We start from the raw sequence: 11,322 nt of genomic DNA, 5'->3' as shown, positions 1-11,322 counted from the left end.
CGCTGACACTCACAAACTTGTTTTAAGAACTTTGAACAAACGATGATTTTAAAAACGATCAAACACAGGGGTTTTGTTACAAATTACTGGCCGTGTTTACTATCCATACTAGTCTACAAAAGGCGTCCCAGAAAATAATTAAAATAGCCTTGCCAGACGTCATAATTATTTGGACTACATCCATACGAACCCCGAAAATGAGCAAGTCTTTGAAGTATTAATTATCACCTATTCGAACTTATAATTGTTAAGTCAACAATTCTACCATTTGAAAACAATTGAAAGGAAATGATTAGAAAAACAAACCCCAAGCTGATACGACTTGAGAAATTTCACTTTGTCGATGTCCAGCTTGGATGAATCCATTTAAATATTATAAAACGTTAAGGTAAGAAAAATGAAAAATCATTATGCTAAAAAATGTCAATTCCTGTCAAACGTTGTAAGGTTAACAGTACACTGCTACAGTGGGTTACAAAACCAAACACAGAAGCTGACAATGACTTTATTGTTGGTCCTACATGTTCTGCAACATCGCCTGTTAGTGCTACTAAATCTTCACATAGGCAGTCTGGTATAGACCCATCATCATCATGGAAAAAGACTTCTCCTTCGGTTTTATACACAGATAATATGAGGATTTAATATATGAATTTTGAGGAGAAAAAAAGACTCTTCTTCTATATCCAGACAATAACATTAACAAACATGAGCATGATGAGGACATCATTACAAGAGAAAACATCAATAGCATAATATAATAAAAACACATAACAAATCAATTACAAACAAACAGCACGCTGCGATTAAGTTACTGAGAATTGTTGAAAATTGCGCGCTTACCACAGCGCTATCCAAAAATCCTGATCAGGGAGAACACTGAACCCTACAACAAAATAATAATTAATCATTGTGTCTTAACTCCTCAACAAAAATGTTGCAGATCAACAAAAAATAGTCCATTCAGATATTCTTATTTCCAAATTTTTCAAGAATCTTAACCATTGCTATGGGTCCTTTACATTTTTCCATATGTGGATTATAATACATTGTAAAACAAACCTTATTCCGAGTGAAGGAGGCATCCACCCTGTTAATGGACTGGTAGCAGAAAACTGAGATTCTAACAGATGTGAAGAAATATAAACAGGACTGTCTTCTTTATAGGAATCTAGTAGAGAAAAGATGACAGCAAATAGTAAGAGCATGCTGTATTCCTTATCTCAATTTTATATATTAACATTACTAAAATGACTAGGTTTTTCTGAAAAAAGCACAAAGCAGAATCCACCACGAACTTTTCCATCAACATTGTGAAGATTTACAGTTGTAATTCTGTAGAACATGCTTGAAAATACATCATCTGATCATATATAGATTAAAAGATGATTTTCATTCTTATACATTGTATGCTTGTCTTTTTATTATTAAATTGTATCATTGTAATGTAAGAATAAAAGCACATAGAAATTAAAAGCTTAGTAGAAAAAAATAAATAGTATGAAATTAAAATTACCCATGTTTGTCAACTGTCAACTGATTAAATCAAAGCGCTGTAAGCACTGTAGGCAGTTAACCAAAAACCAAGGCAAACATAACAAGAGGCTGTCACAACGACAGCAAACAGGATTTATTAACATTTATTTGTCTCCTGGCAATATCACAAGAACCACAACTGATGAACGGTGAAAGTGAAAATCGTCAATATCAAATTTGACCTGCATTTTATCATCAGTATCAACATATTAAAATTTGAAAGAGCTTAGGTTGAATGATTCATGAGTAAATGCAACAACATGAATGGAAACGCCATTTTTTTTATCTTTCAAGAACCATAACTCATGGACGGTAAAAGTCAAAATCGACATTATTGAACTTGACCTCCATTTTGTCATCAGTAACAAAATATTAAAATTTGAAAAACTTTGGTTGAACAGTTCATTAGTAAATGCAACAACATGACTGGAAACGCCATTTTTCAATCTTTCAAGAACCATATCTCCTGAACGGTAAAAGTCAAAATCGTCATTCTTGAACTTGACCTCCATTTTGTCATCAGTAACAACATATTAAAATTTGAGAAGCTTTGATTGAACAGTTCATGCGTAAATGCACGGACACGACTGGAAACGCCATTTTTCAATCATTCAAGAACCATAACTCCTGAACGGTAAAAGTCAAAATCGTCATTCTTGAACTTGACCTCCATTTTTTCATCAGTAACAACATATTAAAATTTGGGAAGCTGTGGTTAAACAGTTCATGCGTAATTGCACGGACACGACTGGAAACGCCATTTTTCAATCTTTCAAGAACCATAACTCCTGAACGGTAAAAGTCAAAATCGTCATTCTTGATCTTGACCTCCATTTTTTCATCAGTAACAACATATTAAAATTTGGGAAGCTTTGGTTAAACAGTTCATGCGTAAATGCACGGACACGACTGGAAACGCCATTTTTCAATCTTTCAAGAACCATAACTCCTTAACAGTAACAGTCAAAATCGTTATTCTTTAACTTGACCTTCATTTTGTTGTTAGTAACAACATATTAGCTTTGGATGCACGGTTCATGAGAAAATGCATCTCAATCTTTTACAAGTTTTCAAAACACACACAAGAGGGTGTGGGGTGACCCTAGGGACTACCCCTATTTTTCATTTGATTTTTTATATTGTCCCATACATGAATATATAGGGTTTATGGGTGGGGATCTCGACCGTTATCAAGTTTTCAAACAGGAGGGGGTGGGGGACCCCAGTGACTTCCCATATATTTCATTTGATTTGTTATATTGTCCAATACATGAATATGTATTGTTGAGGGGTGGGGATCTCATCTGTTTCTAAGTTATCAAACAGGAGTTGGTAGGGTGACCCTAAGGACTCTCCCTATATTTCATTTGATTAGTTCTCATACATGAATATATATGGTTTAATTTAAAGGTGGGGAACTGAACTGTTTCCAATTTCTCAATCAAGTGACTGCAGGGACTCCCCCTATATTTCATTTAATTTAGAGTTGGGGATCCCAACTGTTTCAAAATTCTTAAACATGAGAAGTAGGGTGACCACAGGGACTTCCCCTATATTTCATACATTTGATTTGTTATATAGTCTTATACATGAGTATATATCATTTATATGGTTAAGGGGTGATGATCTCGAATTTTTCCAAGTTCTCAAACAGGAGGGTGTACAGTGACCATAGGGACCCCCCTTATAATTCATTTGATTTGTAATATTGTCCCATACATAAATATATATTGTTTAAGATTGTGGATCTCGACCGTTATAAATTCTCAAACAGAGAGGGGTAGTCAGAGTGGCCCAACGAACTCCACCTATATTTCATATGATTTGTTATATTGTCCCATACATGAATATATATGTTTTAGGGGTGGGGATCTTGACCATTACCAAGCTTTTGTCATTTTGGTCTCTTGTGGATAGTTGTCTCATTGGCAATCATACCACATCCTTTTTTCATATATAAGAAACTTCCAGCTATTTTTACTGACCTATCAAAATTGAGAAGAAAAAAATATCCCTTGAAATTGCAGTAATATGTTTAACTTGAAAAGCATTTAACATTCATTACCAACATTTATCTCTGATAAAAAAAAATTATACTGTTACCAGGAACATACATGTATATATTGTTAGAATTGTATTGGATTTTGACATTAAAATTGGTGTACAAAATATTTTCTGCTTTTTCTTTCTTTTACATAGAGTGGGTTGCTCATTTTCGCCACATCTTTCCATGTTTTCTACAGTTTATGTTCAGGTCTAAATGTTTTTGAAGTATACTGATATTTCTATATGAAGATAACTTAAAATGCAAAATATACTTAAGCTTGAAAACCGGTTTGTTTTAAGAAAATCATCTGAAAAGTTAGATTAAAGGGTGTTTGAAATTTCCGGATGTTTTGTCAATGAGGGACACATATTCGCCGTTTTTACACATCTATTTAAAACCAATTAACCGCAGCTTTTAACAATTTTTATCAAATCAATTGCATTATAGATGAATAGCAGACATGTCAATGATATAAAGAACCCAAAATTAGGACATTCAGTCAAATATTTACTTAGAAATACTTCTTTGAAATCGTGTTTTTTATTCAGGAAATTGTCCGAAAATCGTTGTCCGTTTTTCGGTCATTTTCGGTAGGAGCCGCAATTTTGTCTCAGTTTAAAAAAATATTATATTTGTTATAAAAATATAATTTACGGGTACATTTCTTCCATTTCAGCCATCCTTTGAAGTTTTTACACCTCAAAATCATTAAACGGCGAAATTGTGTCCCCGGCGAAATGAGCACCCCACTCTATATCTTTTGGTTTTAAATTCTAGTGTTTATATTTATTTACCAGGCATAGATGTATTTTGTCACCGGTCTGGATTTTTTTAGTTGATAGCCAAAACCCGGGATTACCCTTATCCGCTTCCGGAATCGGATCCGATATTGTAATCTCGCGGCAGCCATTTTGTTTTCAATGTTGTTTTGACAGATAGTGAGATACGATTTTACACGGATTTACACATTATTTACCGGCGATTTTCTGTATAAAGCTAGCGGTTGAACAAATTGAACATCGCTGTCATGAATGGTAATGATGAAAATAAGTTTGAGATCGTTTATTAGGAAACTTCGGTAAAAATGTTTGCAAAGTTATTTTTTTTATTTTCTTTCAAGGTCCGTCGGTCGTAGCTAGTATATAACCACGTAGAAAGTCCGACTGCAAAAGTGGAAGGTCGCAGACCTCGTACCACCGCTAATTTGAAACCACTGCGTCCAAATTGAAAAGATACGAAAATTTCGTCTTCTAATTCAAAATTGCCGCCAACAGCGTGATCAGTTGAACTTATATTAATAGACTACTGACGTATATATACGTAGTTGACTACGTATTGACGACAAACAATATTCCTACGACTTTTGTAATTTGGGAAATCTTAACTACTTGTCTTAATAGATTTTCGGCGATTAAATATTTCATACATTTGTTCTTTGACATCTTAGCCAAAAGCTCAGGGGATAATAAACTACATAAGGATTCATAATGTGCTCTACTTCCTATGTGCAACTTCAAAACTTTTGGGAAAATCGACGATCATTTAAGGTTTTTCTGGTCATATTTTTTGTAATCCAGAATGAAAAGTATGAAAAAACTGTCCAATAAGTTATAAATAATATAGTAGCCAGCTAGATGATAACAATGGCACATATTTCAGCATTTATTGGGTAGCACACAAATCCAGGGCGCTCGCATAAGGCAGCTTAACTGCCTAAAAAAAACAGGCATAACAAAACAGGTGTCAAGGTGGAGCAGAAACTGGTAATCCTTCAGTAGAAACATATTTCAAGCACAGTTCTTAGTGGAAATAACTCACTTCAAAGTTTTCTTTGTATTTTTATTTACTTTAGTTGATCAAAACCAAATCAAATGAAAGCATTTGCATACATTTGTTCTATGGATCAGATATCACTTTTAAATTCATATTCAAACACAAAGATGATAATGAAGACAACTGAGCTTAGAAGTCACTGTATGGTCTTTAACTCAATTTGTCCAAACTCTTAATTTATCTTTTTTGATCACATGGCATAAGTGGTTACATTTCAAATGCCTAAATCTGTTTTCAATAACCTATCCAATTACTTTTCAAAGATGCAAAAAGGTTAAAACCAATGAAATACTTTCAAAACAATGTTCAGTTGTTCAGAAGATATCAAGAAAATTAAATGTCATAACCAAATTTCGATCTATCATTTGCTGAGAACAGATTTTTCACTGGTGAAATATTTTTCTCACACCGCTTAAGAAATGTGAAAATAGCACAAAAATTAGAGAAAAATAACTAAAATATTGTTAGAAGATTATATCTTGCTGTAGAGAACTTCAGAAACCAGATCAGAGGCGGATTTAGGGGGGGGGCCCAGGGGGCCCGGGCCTCTCCTTTTTGGGAAAAAATTTGGTTGCCTACATAGGGAATCATTGAAGCGTGACTGGAGCGGGCCCCCTCTTAGGTCAGTCAGTGGGCCCCCACTTATGAAAATTTCTGGATCCGCCACTGCAGATAAACCTAAACAGGTAAATATTTACCTTGCAAATACTTTAGTGAGATAGGTGTCGCTGATGAATCTTTCTCTTTTGGATTACGAGATGCTTCAACAAACCAATTGGGATTTCCTTTTCCCAATTCTGTAATATAAAAAAGTGTGTGATGTTTATGTTCATGATATTACTATATTTGGATTTATTTTTGTTTAGATATGGAAAATTACTTCAAAATGTTTGATTAATATGGAAGAACACAATTTAAATCTCAGATATGGAGGAACACAATTAAAATATAAACAGAACCTTTAACTAAAATGGTATATCATGATAAATAAAAGTTCTTTTATATTTTTACCATTCTCTAATTTGACTTTATCTGTTATGTAAGTTTTGTTTGTCTGTGTAATGACTGGTATCTTTCCTATATCTGTATGTACAGAGCAAGTCTTTGACTTCTTAGTTGTCATGGTTATTATCTGAAATAATAATTTAATTTAAAAAACTACATATCAGAGTATAATTAATTATGATAATTACTATAGTGCATATTAGCAAGAGAAGTCTCTGCATTTTTTTTACTTCCTAGAAAGTCAAACATCTGCAAAGCTGTAAAAATTATTAATCTCAGTTCATTCCAATTAACTATTTTCCCTGACGTTATTAAATCTGAAAAATGAAATTTGTTTTGTTATTTGTAACAACATTGAACAAATGCCTCTTTTTGGCAGGGTACATCAGCAGAATGTAACAAGTGAACTATTCAGGTAACCTTGTATATTAGTATGTATATACGACAACAACCAGTCTGTTCATAATTTTCCATGAACATGAAAATGACTGAAATTCAGGGATTTGATTGATCACATGAGAATCAGTTAGGCCAAAAATAAAACATTGTTTGTTTCCCCTCCCACGACCGACCCGGTAAAATCGCTGCGACTCGAAAAATTTTATTGGCCATTCTTGTCCAAAATTTTTTTTTTTGCTATGTTGGTTTTTGGTGATATCTTTCCGATGTAAAAGGATGTTGTAGTAAGCGTGTGTTGGTTTTTTGTCATACCTTTCCGATGCTGTATTCAAAAAGCGTTTTAAATCAAGGCATTTTTGCATTGAAGCGTCTATATGATTCGGAATCAAGGAAAACAAACATAATGCCTTGCCACACGATTTGATATTTGAAAATAAAAAATCTGAAGAATCTTTCAACCCACTTGATTGGCTTTGTCTTTTACCTCTGTTCCTGTTTAAAGGATAACATCTTTGAGTAAAAATGGTCTGAATCGTGCTTTGAAATCAATCTACTTTGTCTTTGACTTCGAACAGGTTGAGCACAAGTCAGAAAATGTTGGATACATGAATTCCCTGCTTTCAGGGAACCTCCCTGATTTCTGGTGTAAACAAGACCAGTTTAAATGTGTTTTTATTTTTCAATTTATGGCATGAAATTTAAAAAAAGGGCATGTTTTAAGTTATAACTCCATCAGTTGATTTTGTAAATACTAAAGTATCCTAGGAACAACAAAACATACAAGTGAAGCCTTTTTTTTTTCTAGAACTCAAAAAACATACAAATCTTTTGTTTAGGAATTAATTGACCATGCTGCATGATCCAGGTGTAACTGAACATTACTGAATTATGTTCACTTCTATTGAAAATTTTTATTCATTAAATTTTAATTTCCAAGTCATTAACATATCTTTTTGTCATCTCTTAATAGTCTATTTGCCAATTACAGATTTGATTATGTTATTACACACTTTTTAAACAAATTACTTCCTTTTGTCAATCGTAGACTGGTTCCATACGGACAAAATTGGCTTTTGCCCATGCAAAGTATGATGAATTGAAAGTGATGTATCGAGGGTTTAACTTATTTTTCATAAAAAAAAAATCTGATGTCAAAGGTATTTAGATTACCAGCAAATTAATGTTATTAAAAGATTTGAAAACCTTAAATGTTACTCACATTACGCACAGGTAAATTTGCTTGTTCTGCTAGCTCTCCATTATAAATGGAAATTAATGTCCCTCACAAGGGAGACAACAGACAGAGGGATCTCAGACTCTAATTTCAGGGTCAATTACAGGAATTGGCAAATAGCATATTGGTGATCAAGGTATGATGAATTGGTGAACACAGGAATTGTTTTGTTGTGAGTTATGCATCAAATTAGACTTAAAATAAGCTTGATTTTTAACCAATTAAACACTTGCTTTCATTAAACATTGTTATCACATGAAGAATGTGTGCTTTTGTAGATTTCATACCATAAAATGAATAGGAAAAAGGAGGTCCCTAGATACTGTTTTAACACCAAAACTGGGGTGTACACTGAATACAGGGAATAACCCACTTTTCTTGACTTATCTTACCTGTTGAATTCAATATAGAAAAATCATATCAAGAAATAAAATAAAATAATTTGCATACCTACATGTACCTACCCATACCCTGATAACCTCAGTCGGGGAGGGGAAACAAAGATATTTTTAATGTTGGCATTACCATTTGACATTGTTTACTAATTAAAGAAGATAGGCAGTATCATACATAAGATCTTTGAACTGGCATTGGTGTTATTCTTGTCAATATAACATTGTCATGGTACGAGTTAGTAGAGGTAAGTTTGTTTTTAGTAGTCATGGTAGAGGTTCTGGTACAAGTTGACATTGGTACGAGTTAACAATGGTACGAGATAACTATAATTCCCCCTAGGTTGGCCATAAAAGGGGCTTACCAGGGCTGCCAAGTCTCGCGCATTTCCAATGAGACTCACACATGTTCATGCTTTTTTGGTGGCATTTTCCTTAGATCTATTGTTTTTTCTCGTTGATCTTTTCAACTTTGACCAAATCTCACGCATTTGAGTCACGAAAAGTTGGCAGAACTAGCTTACAGAACTGTGAACATGGTAACGTGTACTCCAAAAAATAATGATGTCTTGTAAGGCTATTTATCATATATTTAGTTGTAAATATAGTAGTTTTGAATATTTGATAAATAGCCTGCTGTTTAACCCATACTGCACAACTTTGATGCGCACCCTTTATCATATCCTTTATCACACCCCTACTCATTTTTTTTTTCATTTTTACATAAACTCCGTTTTAATTTATGTAAGCTTTTTATTTTTTATCTTTTTTTTCCCCCTAAAAATTGGTCCCAAATGAACTGTCATTTGTTCGTGACACAATTTATTGAATGACGTCATTGTTTTGAGTGTGACGTCACAAACGTTGAGATTTCATATTTCTGACACAAGAAATGCAACTATAAACAAGAACTCAATGTACTAACACAGGATCGTTGCATATTGATTTGAAACTTTTATTGTCAATGGAAAAAAACGAAAATGTCTCCGTCTCTAATGAAACACTAATGCGATTGTTGGGTGACTTGATTTGCGAGTCGCGCCGGTTTGATTAATGTAATGTTAGATTATTTTTTTTTTTCCTTTAAATTTTTATGTTAATTAATAAATGTATATGTATTTTTTAATTTTTGTAAAAATATGTTAAGAACAGTTGCCACCTAATAGTATATATTTTAAAGTACAAGTGAGTTGTTTACCAGAGTGAAAGATATATATACACGCGAGACTTGAATAATTACAAGGGAGACAATCCAGTGTCAACAGTGAAACCTACAGAATACAGAATACTCAATGAAAAAACAACAGCATGCAATTTGTAAGGTAACCCATGTGCTTCGGATGAGTAATTGAGCAGTTCTTTCAAAGCTTTTAAAACAAGACAAAAGAAGAAATGAAGGTAACCCAGGAGCTAGGGATCAGAAAACAGTTCATTTATACTCTCCTGTTGAAATATATGATAAAGCGTATAAAATATGGCAAAATCTGTATCACATGCTGTATCACCCTCGACCAATATTATACCTCGGGCCTAAAGGTCTCCAGTGGTGGATCCAGAAATTTTCATAAGTGGGTGTCAACTGATTGCGGAAGAGGGGGCCCGATCCAGTCACGCTTCCGTGATCCCTATATGAGGGGGGATAGGAGGGGTCCTGATCCCGAAATCCCGGGCTTAAAAACACGAAATCCCGAACATAAAAAAACAAAATCCCGAGGTCCCGAAATTCGAATAAAGAAATTCCCGGATCCCGAAATCCCGGGCTTAAAAACGCCTGATCCCGGAGTCCTGATAAAGGTCCTATCCCCCCCCTCTATATAAGCAACCAATTTTTTTCCCAAAAAGGGGGTCCTGGTCTCTGGCTGATATTGGTATCTCGGGATGATACGGATTTTGCCATGTATTATTCTCTATTTTTTTTTCTGTAAAACCATCATCCTTGCAAGACGTCATATATTTGGACTAAGTAAAGTGTAATATACTAATATACAGAAACAGAAGACTAATAAATTTGTTTACATTTCTAAAACATGTAGGGTCACATCATCAGTGCATGGCCGTACATTTGTACCAACAGACGATACTATGGTCTATCGTCTCATGAATGTTACACAATTAATAGATTAAAAAGGGACCTGAGACTCATGACAAATAATGAAAATTTGCAAAGTGTCATAATTTTCTTCATCCGAAAATGGCGCCCTGGTAAATATATATTTCGGAATAAAGAAGAAGCTAAAATTATAGTTTATACCCGACCCCGACACTAATCAAATAAGAAATTTTCTATACACATTTTTTTAATTAGATAGTTGTAGATAATGAGGACTCAGGTGATATTTAATAGCACATATGATGTTCAATAATTTTTTGTTAATCAAGTTGAATTTCTCTCTTTTAAAAAAAAATAATTGAAGAAAAAAAATAGCCGTTTCCTCCTTGAAAAGAACACTGCCAAACAGTGAAGCCAACCAAGTACATTTATATTACATTAACATTTTCTCGTACTCGGAATATGCATATTAATTTGCTGCTGGACGTTATCCATATATCATCGTCATCTGGTTTAAAATCAGTGTGCATTCGATTTGCTCTCCTTATTTTCAGGTAGGGTAGAAGAATTGGTAAACGGACAAAAAGTCACAGGACATAAAGTCACAAATTTGGTAGGATAAAAAGTCACAGGACAAAAAGCCACAAATATTTTTTTCACAATTGTTTGAATACATAAGAGAAATATCTAGAAATCTTTACTTTTCAATACATATATTCATATTTAAGTCTAGGAAATGTGTCATTACACTGAGTTGAAATATGAACATTTATTTAATTTTAATCATATTTCTTCGCACCATGAAGCCCTTTAAGTGCCATGCCAC

The 11,322-nt window shown here is 33.6% G+C and overlaps 1 protein-coding gene across 1 annotated transcript in view; it reads right to left on the bottom strand.

The window, feature by feature from the left end:
• Positions 1 to 10,667, bottom strand: part of LOC143071441 (uncharacterized) — a 41,491-nt gene extending 30,824 nt beyond the window's left edge. The window contains exons 1-4 of the mRNA XM_076245708.1: positions 10,463 to 10,667; positions 6,428 to 6,548; positions 6,115 to 6,213; positions 1,063 to 1,171 (exon numbers count right to left, since the gene is read on the bottom strand). Coding sequence (XP_076101823.1) covers positions 1,063 to 1,171; positions 6,115 to 6,213; positions 6,428 to 6,539 — 320 coding nt within the window. The 5' untranslated portion in view covers positions 6,540 to 6,548; positions 10,463 to 10,667. The remainder of the gene's footprint in view (positions 1 to 1,062; positions 1,172 to 6,114; positions 6,214 to 6,427; positions 6,549 to 10,462) is intronic.
• Positions 10,668 to 11,322: the final 655 nt, after the last annotated feature.

The sequence above is a fragment of the Mytilus galloprovincialis genome, chromosome 4 (assembly GCF_965363235.1).
Source record: "Mytilus galloprovincialis chromosome 4, xbMytGall1.hap1.1, whole genome shotgun sequence".
In the NCBI taxonomy this organism is placed as follows: domain Eukaryota; kingdom Metazoa; phylum Mollusca; class Bivalvia; order Mytilida; family Mytilidae; genus Mytilus; species Mytilus galloprovincialis.
The sequence above is the reverse complement of the archived record's forward strand: the minus strand, read 5'-3'. Positions and strand labels throughout refer to the sequence as shown.